At 38.0% G+C, this 16155-nt stretch overlaps 1 protein-coding gene across 9 annotated transcripts in view; it reads left to right on the top strand.

The window, feature by feature from the left end:
• The window catches only part of Sik3 (SIK family kinase 3), a 266673-nt gene that overhangs the window by 210699 nt on the left and 39819 nt on the right, over positions 1-16155 (top strand). For all 9 annotated transcript variants that reach the window (XM_021237700.2, XM_021237699.2, XM_021237698.2 and 6 more), the window contains 2 exons: positions 9624-9748; positions 10256-10379. In XM_021237700.2, the coding sequence (XP_021093359.1) occupies positions 9624-9748; positions 10256-10379 (249 nt within the window). The remainder of the gene's footprint in view (positions 1-9623; positions 9749-10255; positions 10380-16155) is intronic.

Genomic DNA, 16155 nt, shown 5'->3' with positions numbered 1-16155 from the left:
TCTTGGTCACATTGAGAGATTTTCTGAACTTGTAATAGAATCTTCTTTGGAAAGCCCCTTTCTCTATTACCAGTTGCCCCCTGAGCTTTTTCTTAAATTTATAGGGTGGTTATAATTACACAGTTAGATGTGTGCTTGTTCCATGTGCACTACCCTCCCTGAACTTATCCCCATGAGGGCAGGGGCTGTGTCTGTCAGGTTCACATTGCACTAAGAACTCATTTGTGATCCATCTGAAAATTGGGAGCAACCTATTCCTGTTATCATATTTATACATCAGTTTCAGATGGGTTACTTTCCAGATGTCTGCTCTCATTTGAATTATGTGTATGTATTCTACCAGCTTTGACCTAGAGAGTATTTTGTTATCCACTCATACCTTTTAGTAATACTTTAGAGTTTCTTTTTTTTTTTCTGGTACCAGGGATCAAACTTGGGTCCTTGTGCTTACAGGGCAAACGGTAAATCCCCGGCCCTTACCTTAAGAGTTTCTTAAATGCCAGTCATAAATTCTTTTCTCTAAATGTAGGCTTTGCCTATCAGATCATATCTGTTACTTTTCACTTGGGGAAACTATTGCTGTTGTATCTACATATTGTACTTTCATCTGGTATTTTTAGTTTCTCTGGTGAATTTAAGGAGACTTTGATTCATCATGTCATATAATAGGCATACTTAAATTTTGTATAGTGTGCTCAGCTGCAGTATTAGAAACTTATCTGATTAAGGGATTGGACCTTCATTCTAGCTGATATAATTTAGAATTATAGCTACAGTAATACTAATCAATATTTGCAAGAATTCTAATGAATAGTATTTACATGTCTCATAGAAACTGTCTTATTCCAATCTTTTCCTTTGTACATCTACTCAATACTGCATTTTTATATAAAGATCCTGTGTTGGGAGGATTTTTTGCTTTTGGCTTTATACAAGAGGGTTGGAGTAGTACTATTTATAATAGTGTGGAGGAGATTGGCTTATACTTCATTTAAAAATAACTGAGTTCAGTGATTCTACCTTTAAGGTGTTTTGGGGGAAAATATATGTCATTCAGTGGAAATACCAATTTAATGTTGGTCCACCCCACCACCACCACCACCGCCAACAACAACAACAATGACAACAACAACAGCAAAAAAGCTGACATTTTTTTCCCCATGAAGAAATTTCTTTTGTGTATATAGGCTCAGGCTGTGAGTAAGTAGTTTTTGGCATTACTTCTTTATTAGCTCCTAGTCAGGAAGTTCACCCAGAGGTTGGAATGACTGCTAAATATTGAGAACTTCCCAAGACTCAATTTAAAAAATAAACTAATATTATGATTCCTAGGAATTTTAAAACTTATCCTTCATCACTGATATAATTCTGAGACCCACACAGTTACCTCTTGTTTTGTTCAATTTCAAATAAAGCCTTTGGATCACATTAGTACTGGTACAGTAATATTGTAGGGGAAAAGCAGAACTAGTTCTTTATCTGTGTCATATTCCATTTTACTAGTCTATATAACAATCTAAATCTTATTTATATATAATGATTTTCTGCCAGCATTGATCTTTGGTTCTTTGAGTAGTTTCTATGAAATACACCTAGTAGCTTGTGTCTCATCCTTACTCCCTTTTAAGTCCATTAAGAAGTTAAGGGAGAGAATATGTAAAGGTGCAAATTTCCAATGATGAATGTCATTATGTTGTATACCTAAAATGTACCAATGATTAGAATGAATAATCGATAATGTAATATAGGAAGAAAAGGTCCAAAGGGGTAGGGGTAGTGGGAGGGGCAGGGGAAAGGAAAGAAGGGAAAGGAAAAACGATGAGAAATGGAAAAAATGGAAATAAAGTCTTTGTAAATAGGGAAGGGTGGAGGGCATGAAGGGAGGGCTAGGAATGGGGAAAAAATAAGAACCAAGATGCATTATGTAAAGTTACAATTCCCAATGAGAAATGTAATTGTGTTGTATACCTACAATGTACCAATAAAAGAATTTAATACAAAAAAACCCCCCCAAAAACCCCAAAAAAGTTAAGAAAAAGAAAAGTTAATTAAGGGGGCCAGGGATTTAGCTCAGGAGCACCGCACCTGCCTCACAAGGGCAAGGTCCTGAGTTTGATCCCCACTAAAAAAAAGAAGTTAATCAAGGGTCAGAATTATTTTTGCTTTTTGTGTTTGACTCTAATTGCAGTTGCAGTATTGAAGTTGTGAGTCCTTCTAAAGCTTTTATATTTGAAAAAATGAAAGATCTTGTTGTCATGGTGTTTTTTGGTGAGGTGTTTCTTTTAGAGTAAATATTTTCCCACTTTACTTTTCCCCTCTGCTCCACACTTCCAAGCTGTTTACTTAAACATAGTACAGCAGTGAAGCCCAGTTACCCTTGATTGTAGCTGCACTACATTGCCTTACAAACACTGAGAATGCTGTGCTGCTGAAGGTTGTTCCTAGCCTGTTTACATCTGCTTTGGATTTTTCTTTGGCCAACCAGAAAAGAAGCCAAGAGTATAGCCCTGAAGTGGTGGACCAAATAAGAAAATTTCCTGTTGCAGTTGTCCTGATTTTTTAATTAGTGCCACCCATTCTTTCTTTTTTCCCGTACCATGTTACACATATCCAGTTGATGATATTACTTATTTTTAGGGATACAGTATCACTACTTTATATGGCCCCAGGCTCCTGATTTTGCCTACAACAAAGAATTTCTCAAAATTGATAGTAACCTCTGGCATTTAAAACATGCTAGAAGACAGACATATGGTTCAAATTAAAGCCTGCAGCTCTGTGTTAAAAGAAGAGGATTTAAGTTGCCATTTCAGTCTGCCGACGCATGCTAACCAACCCAAGTGTTGGGGATTGGAAGAAACCTAACAAATTATGGTAAGAGCCACTTATGAGTGCAGAAGTAAATGACCATGGGCCACATGAAGAGAACAACCCCACCCATCTAGCATGGGCTGTGTGAGTGTGAGTATCCATCTTAACCAGTTTCTTCTGTTGTTACTCTCCGTTCTTCTATAACTTTAGAATATTCTTTATTTTAATGTTGAATCTATAGGTCGTAAGTTTCCCCCTTTAATAATAAACACAAACAATATAAAATATTTTTTATCAACATCGTTACCTGAGAAGCCTCTAAAATTAACTGCTCATTGTTTTAGTTCTTAATGTTCAGGATGATATTTTAACATCTCTGTGTAAAGTAAAATTTTAATTATGGATTCATATAAGCATACACCGTAGGAAATTTGGACAAGAAGACATTTCTAAATATTCAAACTGTAATCCCAACTTTAAGACTGTCATCATTTTGAATGCACTTTCTTTTAACTTACTTTCCTATACATATTTTCCATAATTACTACCAATATATATATATAATTTTATATACTGGTTTTATTCTTTATATTATAGCAAATACTTTCCTCATGCTAGAATTTTTATAAAATAATTATAAAATGTTTATAAAATAACACTTTTCCCTCTATGATTAATACTTTTCTGTGTTCTTAAGAATCCTTCCCATCCCGAGGCCATTATTACTATTTTATTTTATCTGGTACCTGGGATCAAACTCAGGACCTTGGGCTTGTCAGGCAGATGCGGCGCCACTGAGCTACATCCCCAGCCCCATTATTACTATTTTATAAAGACTTTCTTATTTATTTTCTGTTCTCGCACCTATAGAATAGGAACTATCTAAGCCTTACTCTTGTCCATCCCCTTTTTAAATTTATTCTCTGAAAAATACTTTTGCTATTTATTATAACTCAGATTCTCAGAACATCTCCATTTAAATTTTTATCACCTTCTCAAACTCAAGACATATGAAAATGTAATTTAAGTAATTTTTTTCCTTTCCAAGCCAACTTGTACTTTTTTGAAGTCTGTCGTTCACCCACACACATCAGGGCTGTATTCTCCTCTATTTGTCTTTTTTTTTTTTTTTTTGATCCCATATAAAAGCTAGTGTCTCCTCCTGAATTATTCTTATTTTTCATAAATCCACTTTAGCATAGGCCTTCAACATTCATGTCACCTAAATTAGTCTTGTGGATTTTTTCATGTTATCTGTCTGCTCCAAAAGTCCCAGCAACTCCTTATTGCCTCCAAGTGTGGCTCACAGACTTCTTTAGAAAGACTTATATTTTATGTGTTTCTTTACATTAACACCAAATACCTAAGCAACAGAAGAAAATTCAGGTGGATTGCACTTCATCAAAATTAAAAGCTTACTCAACCAAGGACATCATCAAGAAAACAAAAAGACAATTCACAGAATGGAAAAAACATAGTTGCAATTCATGTGTCTAATAAGAAACCTGTATCCAGAATATATAAAAAAAGTTTATATTCACTAGGATGGTTTAATAACTCAAAAAATTCACTGTAGTTACCAAATGACCTGAGTAAATAGCCACTTCTAAGTATGCATCCAAGAGAAATGAAAATGCTTTCAGGTAAAAAATTTACCTGCATTATTCATACAGGTGAAGAGTAGAAACACATGTCCATCAGTGGATGAATGGACAAATAAAATATGGTGTGTCCATACCATAGAATTTTATTCAGCAATGAAAGAATAAAATACTGATACATTATACTACATCATGAGTGAATCTTGAAAACATTACAATAAGTGAAAGAAGCCAGTCACAAAAGATCATATATTGCAGAGCCAGGTGTGGTGGTGCACACTGTAATCCCAGCACTCAGAAGGCTGAGCCAGGAGGATCGCTGCCAAGTTTGAGGCTAGCCTGGGCTACATAGTAAATTCAAGGCCAGCCTGAATTTACGTAGCAAGACCCTGACTCTAAAAAATCATACATTGCATAATTTCACTTATGTAAAATGTCCAAAATAGACAAGTTCATAGAGATGGAAAGCAGAGGAGTGAATGCCTGGAACTGGGGCTCTGGTAAGAGGGTAGAGAGAAATGGGGAGTGACTGCTGATTGGTATAGGGTTTCCTTCTGGGGTAATATTTTTCAAAATTCTTGTGGTGATGGTCGCACAACTCTGAATATATTAAAAACCACTAACAGTATACTTTAAATGGGTGAATTTAATGGAATGTGTAAATATATTTCTTATAGTTCCTTATCTCAGTAAGACTATAGGGGGAAGATATTTGTAGCATAATAAAAATTATAAATTTGGGGGAGAAAAAGAAGGAAAGACAAACAGTGGCCCACAGAATGAAGCCTTAAGTTCCTCATTCTGTCATTTAAATTTACACCTCATCTGACCTGATGCTACCGTGGAGTCTTACAGAACATTCTTGCCATGCACCCTTCATGCCTGGTGTCATACCCAGAGCAGTCTTTGTATTGTTCCTTGAACTTAACAATCTAGCTTTGTGTTTTCCCCAGCCCCCTACCATTCAGAAATCCCTTTCCACCTACCTCTCCAAATTCTGGCTATTCAACTAAGTTCTACCTCGAGTTGTTCTCTAAGCTCACATCTTTTACACCCTTGGTTTGTTTACAGGCACATTGCTGTTGGACCCTTTGCAAGGGTTCTATAGGTCCATGTTAAATAAATGAGTGAAGGAAAAGAGGAACTTACTTAGAGACTTGCAAAAGAGACACCAAGAGTAAGAAATTTTAATAAATAAATAATGAAAGATACTACAAATAAGAGTAGCTCCGAAGCCAAAATACATTGTACAAGCCATTGAGTGGAAATAGGATTTTCAGGAAACAGATCAAACTTGGCTTCTGAAGCCTTTCTTTATGTATCTTTGGGACTTCTAGTGCAAGCCAATGAGAATTCTTCCTCATTCTCTTTTACCAATTGCTTTAATTTTTGTTATGAAAATTTTTTCTCCCAAGTTGGGTGATCTTTACATTTTTTTCAGTTGTTTATACACATAGATAACTAAAAACAGCAAAAATCTTAGTAATTCTGTTTCATATCTATTACTCACCTAACCCATCCCACCTCTCTTCCTACCACATATCCCAGCATTCCCCTAGTACTTCCCTAAACTACCAACAAAACCCAAAATAGACTAGTTTAAATTTTAATTGCTTTTATTTTTTCTTCCAGTTTTCTTAAAATGTGTAGCAAAATGTTCCAAAGGCAGGCAGATAAGAATAAAGAAGAGATACTATCCTCATCCCAGTTATTCAGTCCTTGAAATATTGATTGGGAACAACAGAACTTTCCAAATGAATTCTTTTGTTAGTGTATGTTAATGATTTGGGATTTCTTCTGCAAGAATAATGTAAATTTTCAGAAAATGTTAAATGTTATAGTTGAATGAACAGTGAACTAGCCAGAATTTTACCTTACAAGATAGATGCAAGCCTGGCATGGTGGCGCACGCCTGAAATCCCAGCACTTGGGAGGTGGAGGCAGGAGCATTACCTTGAGTTCAAGGCCAGCCTGAACTGCAGTGAGACTCAGTCTCAAAAAAAAAAAAAAAAAAAAAAAGATGCATAGCAATAGTGAAAATTAATGCAAAGTACTTATAAAGCTACTATTAGAGAAATTTATAATAATATGTATGTTGAAAAGAGAGTGTGGGCCACATCCTGTTAGATTTGGTAAATTAAAGAAAAAATTAGGATACTCCAGGCTCATTAATTGAGGGAAGCTACATTTAATGGGGGGAAAATATCATAGTAAGTAGAGAATAGCAAATTTTGCTTAAATGTGGAATATGTATAATATATATATCTTAGTAAAGGGGAAATACAAAGTAATAAGGGAATGCAGAGGAGGTAGGAGACATTTCTTGTAAGGAATCCCAGAAGGCTTCACAGAAGCATCATTTATTTTTCAATGATGAATGAGAGTATTCCATTTCTCATAACTATAGTGATTCTAATGTGGTCCAGCCTTTCATGCCCCTTGTAAACAGTAAGTTAATTTTAGAAGCTTGGGAGGTAGAGGTTCGAGTAGCAGGCCACCTGCCATTGTCACTATGAAAGGGTGCCAGAAGCCAGGAAGGAGCCTGGGAGAGGATTGGCCCAGTGACTTTATTGCGGGTTAATGTTGTGACCTTTCCTTGAGTTTCTACTGTGTATTCAAACCATGGTATGGAGACTAGGATAAGTAAAACTGTGTCTGTTCCATTCATTAACTTTCGGTATAATGCAAGTAAGTTTTGGTAATTAGAATGTAGAGATAAAAACAAAGGGCTGTAGAAGAACAGAAGAGGAAGCCATTGAAATGGTATTTTCTGCTGGAAATCAGTTAAAGCTTCATAGGGGAAGTAGTACTTGAATGGTCCTTGGAAATGAGTGATATTTTTAAGGTGGAAAATAAAGAAAAAGGTATGGCACAGAAAGGAAATAACATAAGAAAGGCATATAAACACAGGATGTAATAGTCTACTGAAGTTAGAATAGCCAGGGATAAGTTGGAAAGGTAGAGTGGGGCTGTATTGTGAAAGACTTTAAATGACAGTTCTGAGAGATTAAAGCTTCTGCAAGCAGACGGAGCCACTAGATATTTTCAAGTAAGGTTGTAACAAGATATGATTTGTGTAATATTTACTATGCTATGAATGGATAGCTTAGAGGGAAATGAAATGACATAGTAAACAGAGCATCAGTCTAGGTCAGAGATGAGAAGAGTGTGAACTAAGATGGTGGGAATAGAGCTAGAAATGAGAAGATGAATTCAAGACACAGGGTAGAAGTGTTATTACCCAATAGCTTGTTTCTAAAAATATGGCTTGCCCACTAAACATTACTGGGTTTTGGATAGCTCATCTCTCCTTTTGCAGTTGGATTCCAGGTTCTTCTTGCCTTAAACAAAGAATTGAATGAAATGAGCAAGAAGCAGTGGCAAGGTTTATTCAAGAAAGCAAAAATGAAGAGTGGGAGAGAAACTGGCTCTGCAGAGCAAGTTTGGGCTGAGTAAATAGAAAAGGAGGGTAAGAGCAAAGATAAAAGTACATGCGCCTGAGAAACCGTGTGGGCTATTTTGGAAAGGTATGATAGCAAAGCCTTGATGGCGCCGATGTGTCCATTCATGCTATCTAAATCTCAAGAAAACCTGCAAGAACTTCTACATATGGGTCCTGAGAGGTGGTGCTGCAATCCCACACATGAGGCTGAAGTCAGGTCTAGGCCATCCTATTGAATACCTACTGGAATGCTTGCAAGATGTCCACATGCAGGACTTTGGGAACTGTTCTGTGTTTGTGTCCTGGATCTTGTAATTAACAGTTTATGCCCACTTCCCCAGCCTGCTTTTCTATGCCTTAATCTCCTGAGAAGCAGTTAGAGTGCTGTTACCAACTTGAAATGGGAAATGAGAAGGCAAAAGGAATTAAAGATTACTCCAGTGTTCTTAGTAATGAGATATAATGCCATTCATGAGGATGGGAAGAACACATTTGATTTTAGAAAATGAGTTATAATGAGTTTGTTCCCGCCCCCCCCCCCCAAGTAGGTACTATGCTGCTAGGAACTAAAGACTGGTCTCAGTGATATTGGAAGTTGTTGGGACCAGAAGAGAGCCTTGAGGAAATATAGAGCAAGGAGAGGTAGTCAAAATCAGATGTTTACATCAGAATACCTTCTATGTTGCCAGGTGTGGTGCTGCCTGCCTGGTGCCTGTAGTCCAGCACTTGGGAGGCTGAGGTGGGAGCATCACTTGAGATGAAGATTTTAAGAATATCCTGGATAACACTGTAAGACCTTATACAAAAAAGATGAAACAGGTTCTGTAGAAAGAGGTTAAGCAAAAGGAGACGCTTGTCAACAGGAGTAAAACTAGGAAAGGGAATAGAGTTTCAGGGAGTAGATAGGTGCCCAGCTTTTGGGGATGCTGGTTGCAGGGAGTGGTATGCCTGAGGAAGGAAGGTATTCCTGTGGAAGTAGGGAGTTCTAGCCTGTCATAGGGGTTGTTTATAAATAAAAGTACAGTATTTATATGTCGGTGAATTTCCGTCCTCTGGACTGCCATCCTTGCTCATTTTCTTAGTATTCCTCTTCTTCACTCACTCCTCCTACCTCCCATCCTCTCCCTCTTAAAATAGAAGAGTTGAAGTTAAAAATGTAAATGGTCTTGGTTCAGTGTATGACTAAATTGTATTGCTTCATTTTTAATAAGCCACTTTCATGATAATGTCACTTTGTCTATTCTGGGTCTAGTTTTGTGAAGGGACATGTGTCTGTGTGTGTGTTTTGAATAGTGAATGCAACAGTCTATGCAGGGTTTAAACCAGTTATCTTTACTGATTCTGATGTGTTTTTGTTTTTTGTTTTTTGGGGGGTTTTTTTGTACCAGGGATTGAACTCAGGACCTTGAGCTTGCGAGGCAGGTGGCGGCACCACTGAGCTAAATCCCCGGCCCCTTCTGATGTGTTCTTAACACGAGTCATCCAATTTCATTTCATCACTCACCTCATTTTGTCTGTGAAGGGGACAGTACTGGTCTTGCTGACAATCAAACATGTTTACTTTTAGTTATCCAGATATCTTTTGCCTTCCAGCTCATTTATATCTCTGTTGCACTATTTACTAGTAAATAGTGGCTACACACTTTTTAAACATTCTCTTTTTTCATTTGATACTCAAACCTAATGATTTGGAACCTTTGCTATAGTGACCAGACACTAGTATTTGCTGGGTTGTGATTAACATTAGTTGTGTCCATTTTCCCTTCTAGATTTTGGCTTCAGTAACCTCTTCACTCCTGGACAGCTGCTGAAGACCTGGTGTGGCAGTCCTCCCTATGCTGCACCAGAACTCTTTGAAGGAAAGGAGTATGATGGACCCAAAGTGGACATCTGGGTAAGTGACTCCCTTCACTTACACTCCATCCTCCCGCCACCAGATGGTGCTTTCCTCCTTCTGGAGGCCTGTGTGGGTGGAGAGCTTGGTCACAGGTTCCTTCTGTTCCAATCCTTTATGCAACCACCCCGCCAGTGCTCACCTTGTGGCTGAGCCTCATGTTTCACACCAGCCCTTTTCATCTGCAGAAGAACTCAAGGCCAGCATGGATTTGTGTACTTGCCATGAACAGAGATTCTTTGTTTTTGCTGCCTGCCCTGCCCTTAGAGGATGAATACTGAGAAGTTGGGGTTGTCACCCCAAATTCATGTCTGGAAGCAAAGAAGAATGTTAATTATTCTGAAGATGTTTGGCTTGACAATACCCTAATTAATTTCATAAAAAAGAAGAAAATTTGTTCCATACTCTTGTGTGTGCTCACCATCATCTTCACACACACACACTGTAAGGGCCTCTTTTGTTTCCTCTGATGCAATTAATTGTGCGTGCTCTTTGTTTGGGATACAGAGTCTTGGAGTTGTCCTGTATGTGCTTGTGTGCGGTGCCCTGCCATTTGATGGGAGCACACTGCAGAATCTGCGGGCCCGGGTGCTGAGTGGAAAGTTCCGCATCCCATTTTTTATGTCCACAGGTAAGGGAGTTGCCAGCACACAGCTGTAACTAGGTTCATGGAAAGTTAGGATGCTAAGTTATCCCAGGAATTCAGTGATTGAGTATACATGACCCATTTTACAACCTTCTTTAGCTCCAGTTTGCTGTTCTGGTGCCTCCAAGAGGAAAGGTCCATTCGGAGCAGAATATACTGGCTTTGCCATAGTGTGACTCTGCCTGTCTTAAAATTGGGCTCTGAACATTGCTAAATCTGTCTGAGCTTTAGTTTCCTCATCAATAAATTGGCTAAGAGTTTTGTGAAGGCTGTTGCTATGAGGATTCAGTTAAGTAATGTATAGAAGAGTCATTTGGCCCATCACATAGGAGCAATGAAGTAAATATTATGGCTTTATCTGTGTTCTCCCACCCCCTTTTCATTATAATATTCAATTTCCACTTAGTGGGGTCCCATTCTAATGTGGTTTTACATGCCAAAGATAAAGCAGGCTTTGCATCTTAGTCTTGCTACTATTTTGTTACCTACCTCTATGATAGTTATCCTCCAGACTCAATAAAAAATATTTTTAAATGAGTGGGCAGTAGGGTAAATAGCACTTAGAAAAATTTAACACTCAAAAGAAGATACCAGATAACCAAAGTCTATAGTTTATGTCACCATTTATATGCATATAAGAGAGCATTTTAGAAACATTACAGAAAATAGTGTAGTTTTGCTTAATCATCTTTTTATTTTAAGGAAGAACATATGTTCACTGTGTTGGCAGCAAAATATAAGCACATTGGAATTGCATTTTAGAATAAGTAGGTGAAACATGGATTAGATTTAAGTGTCTTAGAATAGATGACTTAGTATATCAGATAGTGATGAGTTCTGTGACGATAAAATAGAGAGGGGATTAGGATGATAAGTGGGAGTCCCTGGAAAAGGTGTGTCCAGGACAGTGATGTGTGGGGAAGACTGGAGGATGTGAAGGCTTGGTCAGTGCAGTCTGCAGAGGAGCCCAAAGGGGCAGGAGCCCCAGGAGGGAACATGCTTGTGGGTTCCAGGGACAGGAAGGAGGCCTGTGTGCTCCAAAGGAGGGGATGGCATTGCGAACTGACATGAAGTTAGGAAGGTGGAAGGGGGATTGTTTTTAGGACCTACCTAGTCAGTATAAAGACTATAGTTTTTACTCTGTGTGAAATGCAAAGGTTTTGACAGAGGAGTGATGTAATCTGACTTTTGTTTTTTCCCAAATTTCTTCATGAAAATTTTCAAGCCCACAAAAATGTTGAAAAAAATTACAGCGACCTTTTAGTTTGTTTATTTGTTTGTTTAGCCAGTGCTGGAGAGAAAACTCAGAGCCTAGAACATGTTCAACAAATGTTCTTCCACTGTGCTATACCCATAACAGTGACTTTCTTAGATCACTGTGGCTGCCGTGTTGCCAGGATCAAAAAGTACAAAGGCAAATAGAAAGAGAGCAGTTAGTCAGAAATTTAGCGTAATCCAGATGAGAGCTGTGGATAGCTAGTTTCCAGACTCTGGAATGGAAAGGCTGAGATAGTAGGAAGTGGGGAGATTAAAAGGATACTATACACGGCATGACAGACACTGTTCAAAGCTTCCTGTAAACATTAACTTATTTATTATAACAATCCTGTGAGATGCATAACTGTTGTCATCCCAGTTTCACAGGTAGTAATACTGAAGCCAGGAAAGGTACAATTTCCCCAAGATTATGTTGCCACTAAGTGGCTGAACTGAAATTTAAACCCAGGTAGTCTGGCTCCAACAACATTTAGTTGTAGACTTGAAGCAAGAGAAAGAGAGTAGTTAAAGGTAACTTCAGCTTGGCGTGGTGGTGCTACAAGCACTTGGGGGACTGAGGCAGGAGGATTTCCATGAGTTCAAACAGCCTAGGCTACATAATGACTTAAAGGTCAGCCTGCACTACATAGTGAGTCCCCCCTCTCAAAAAGAAAAGTAACTCCAGGGGCTTTGACCTGAGCAATCAGGATGGATTTACTCCTAACTCAAATGGGATAACTAGGAAAGAATACTTATATTTTGGAGGGGTGTTTTGGAGATGTGAAGATTTTTTGTTGTTTTTTTTGCTTGTTTGGATCTTGTTTTTGCTTTGTTTTGTTTTGTGAGACAAGGTCTCACTATGTAGTTGAGGCTGGTCTTGAACTTGTTATGTAGCCCAGGCTGGCCTCCAACTCACAGCAGTCCTCCTCCCTCAGCTTCCCAAGTGTTAGGATTATAGACATGTGCCACCACACTCAGCCAAGACTTGTGAAGTTTCAGAGGCCCATTAGACATCTACATTTGAGATATTGTCTACTAGTTGAGTTTAGGAGAGAGTTCTGGGCAAATATATTTGGGAATCATCAGTGTAGAGGTAAGTATATTTCATACTATGAGATTATTTTTTAGTAATTAAAGAGAAGGGAAGAGGTCCAAGGATTAAGGTCCGGAACATACCAATATTTAAAAATAAGGAAGGTGAAGAGGGATTGTAAGAATGGCTAGTGAGGAAAGCCAGAAGGCCTTTTGTCTTAAACAGATGAAGAAAATGTTCCATGGAAGAGGGCATGAGGGCTGTGGGGAATGCTGCTAAGTCAAGGAAGAAGACTGAGAACTGAATGTTGTTTTTAGAAATGTGGAGATCATTGCTGGTCTTCTAGTGTGGTTGTAGTGGAGTGGCATGTAAAAGCCTAAAGAGTGTGGATACAACAGAAAAGGATGGAAAGAAAATGAAGTAAGAAAGTAGTCCCAACCCTTTCTGATTTTACTATAGAATGAAGCAGAAAGTGGCTCAGTACATTGCTGTGGTCGGGGTAACTAGTGACCTTGTCATTAACCAACTGTGTATCTTGTTTCATCTTAATGGTTGCCCAGAAGTATTTAGTACTTTACCATTCCTTACCTTTTAGAATAGATTTTATACTTCTGAGCAGTTGCAAATTCACAGCAAAATTGAGCAGAAGGTACAGAGTTTCCATGTTCCCTTTGGTCTGTCCCCAAGCTTCCCTTCCTGTCAATAGCCTCCACTAGAGTGGTAAATCTGTTACAGGCCATGAGCCTGAATTGACCCAGCATTATCACCCCAAAATCACCATTTACCTTAGGGGTCACTGTGTGTGTTGTACATTTCATGAATTTTGACAAATGCACAATGACATGTTTCTATCATTGTAATATCATTCAGAGTAGTTGAACTGCCCCTAAAATTCTCTGTGCTACACACCTATTCATCACACTTCCCAAGAATCACTTATCCCTTTGCTGTCTCCATAAGTTTTACCTTTTCCAAAATATGTGGTTGGAAATACACAGTATGTAGCTGTTTCAGATTTGGCTTCTTGCACTTAGTGATATATATATTTTCATCTGTGTCTTTATAGTTCATTTCCTATTATTGCTAAATAATATTCCATTGTCTGAATGTACCACAGTTATTCTTTCACCTGTTAATGAACATCTTCCAAACAGTGAATGGCATACCCATCTGACCAAGGCAGAAACAACAAGCCTTCCTTCATTCTTCTACCATCACATACTGTAGATTCAGCCCTCCATTTCTTAGCTACTTCCATAAACCATATTAGCATGCTCTCCCCTGAACAATATTTTAGCTGTATGGATTCCTGACTCCAGAGTTGTCCCCTCTAGACCATTCTCCACATCACTGCATGAGTAATCTTTCCAGGATGCAAATATAAAAAGAAATAAAACATACCACACACAAATCTGATCATATCATTTTCCAGCTTAAACCATTTACTTAGGGTTTTAGAGTTTACAGACTATTTTCTTATACTTGATCTAATTTGAGCTACATAACCATACTCTGGAATTGATAACAGCATATATTATTTTATCATTTTGCTGATGAAGCTTAGGAAGCTGAAGTTTAAGGAAATTAGTTGACTTGCCTAAATCTGCTCAGGTAATAAGTAACTTAGTACTCAAATTCAGTGTTTCTTCTGCTACACCACACTGTTGCAGAAAAAGACAAGCTAAATAAGCCACTTCCTCTGCTTTTCCAGTGTTCACAGTACTTCCTGTGAGCAATTTGGATCTTCTCTACCCTCCACCCCCTCTCTGGTATGCCATGGCAAAAGATTCTTGTTCAAGCCTTACCAGGGTTGGCTTCAGAGATTGAATCCTGGAAACCATGCTGACAGTCACATTGTCTATTAGTGCTTAGAAATAAACTGTATAGTGTTAAGTGCTTCAAAAGACCTAACATTTATAATATAGTATAGGTTAGCATGAAAGCTTAAAGACTCAGAGAAAGCCAGCATGATTATCTTAAATATACACTGTTTAATCCCAGACAAATAATGCCCTAAGTTAGAATAAACATTTTTGTAAGATTAAGTATAGAAAATGAGAAACAACCCAATATAGTAAACCAGTTGACAGTTGCCATTTACCAGTGTGATCTCTCCTGCCCTTAGGAACAAACATGTATTTGGCATTGCCTGACCTCATAGGTCTGAATCCCAAGGCCCATCAGAGGATACCATCAAAAGGATGCGCATAGGAGAAAACAAAACCATAAGGTTCATTCTTTTTTCAGTTTAGATAATCTTTCAGTGCTGTGAAGTTTCAGGTTCATGTAAACAAAGCCTAAACTCTGCCCCTGACTTCTCTTTCTGCTTTAGCTCCTGTTTCTGGGCACAGTTAAACCTCACCACATCTAGAGTAATTTCTTCCTGTGGAGGTGAGAGTGTCAGGTCTGCTGTCACTGTTCTACACTAGACAGAGTGGTGAGGGAAGTCCTTATAATCCTTTCTTTTCTTAAGCTGTTATCATAGACTTGAGTTGAGTTTAACCACTCTTCTGCTAAAAGGATCTACAAACTCCAGCAGAGCTGGTATAGTTTTCTAAATTAGTATTTCAGAGACAAGAAGAAAAGAACCAATCATCTAGCTCCTCCTAGCCAAATTGAATTCCAGAGTATCTCCAGCTGTGTAGGAGGCCATGTTCTACAAATGGATACAGTTACAAGAATTTTAAGCTTCTCTTTATTCTCAGTAATTTGTGGAGTTTGTGTCCTTACAATTAGTGGATGGATCTTTCTATGCCAGGTCTATGCCTTCCCTTCATAGGCATCCTGAGATATACCAAAAACATATTCTTTCAACTTAGAGTAGCAGTGGTATAAGTTTAAAAGATTTATTCCAGGCTGAATTGATTTTATTTATTTATTTTTTGAATTGATTTTATACCACCTAGCTTTATAATTATATACATGTCTTTCTCCTCTCACCTCCTCCAGAATGTAAGCCCCTTGCTAAGAGTACAATGTTTTGCATAGCAGCATCTTCCATAAAACTTAACATCTGGTAGGATATAAATTTTCAGTAAATATTTTTTGAATGAAAAAGTACATCACCACTTTACTGTTAATTCTTTTATGACATTCTTGTGTTACTAAAATAATAAATAATTCACTGATGGTCTAAAATTTTTATTCAGCAAACCAGTTTGTGTGAGTGTATATGTGTGTGTTATTTGGGTTACTATGTAGATGAGGTAAAGTGACTTCTAGTTTTTAAAAGGTGTTTTGATCTACTGTACAATTCTCTTTCTGTGTCTTGGGTGAAAGATGTTTGGTCCCAATCAATATTTTTGGGTTAAACTTCCCCAGGTATCCCAGAGAGTGTCCTTTAGGTAAAACCCCAGCCTAAATTAGAGAAGGATTGTAGGATGAAACTTGCTATTTTCCTGTTACAAAAGATGAGCCCTGGCCTGGGCACATATGTCAGCTGATGCATTTTCTGACTTCTGCCACTGATGG

This window comes from Heterocephalus glaber, unplaced genomic scaffold (genome assembly GCF_053883595.1).
Source record: "Heterocephalus glaber isolate CG9 unplaced genomic scaffold, H.glaber_assembly_v1.0 deba00001429, whole genome shotgun sequence".
Classification (NCBI taxonomy): domain Eukaryota; kingdom Metazoa; phylum Chordata; class Mammalia; order Rodentia; family Bathyergidae; genus Heterocephalus; species Heterocephalus glaber.
This window is presented reverse-complemented; position numbering and strand designations above follow the sequence as displayed.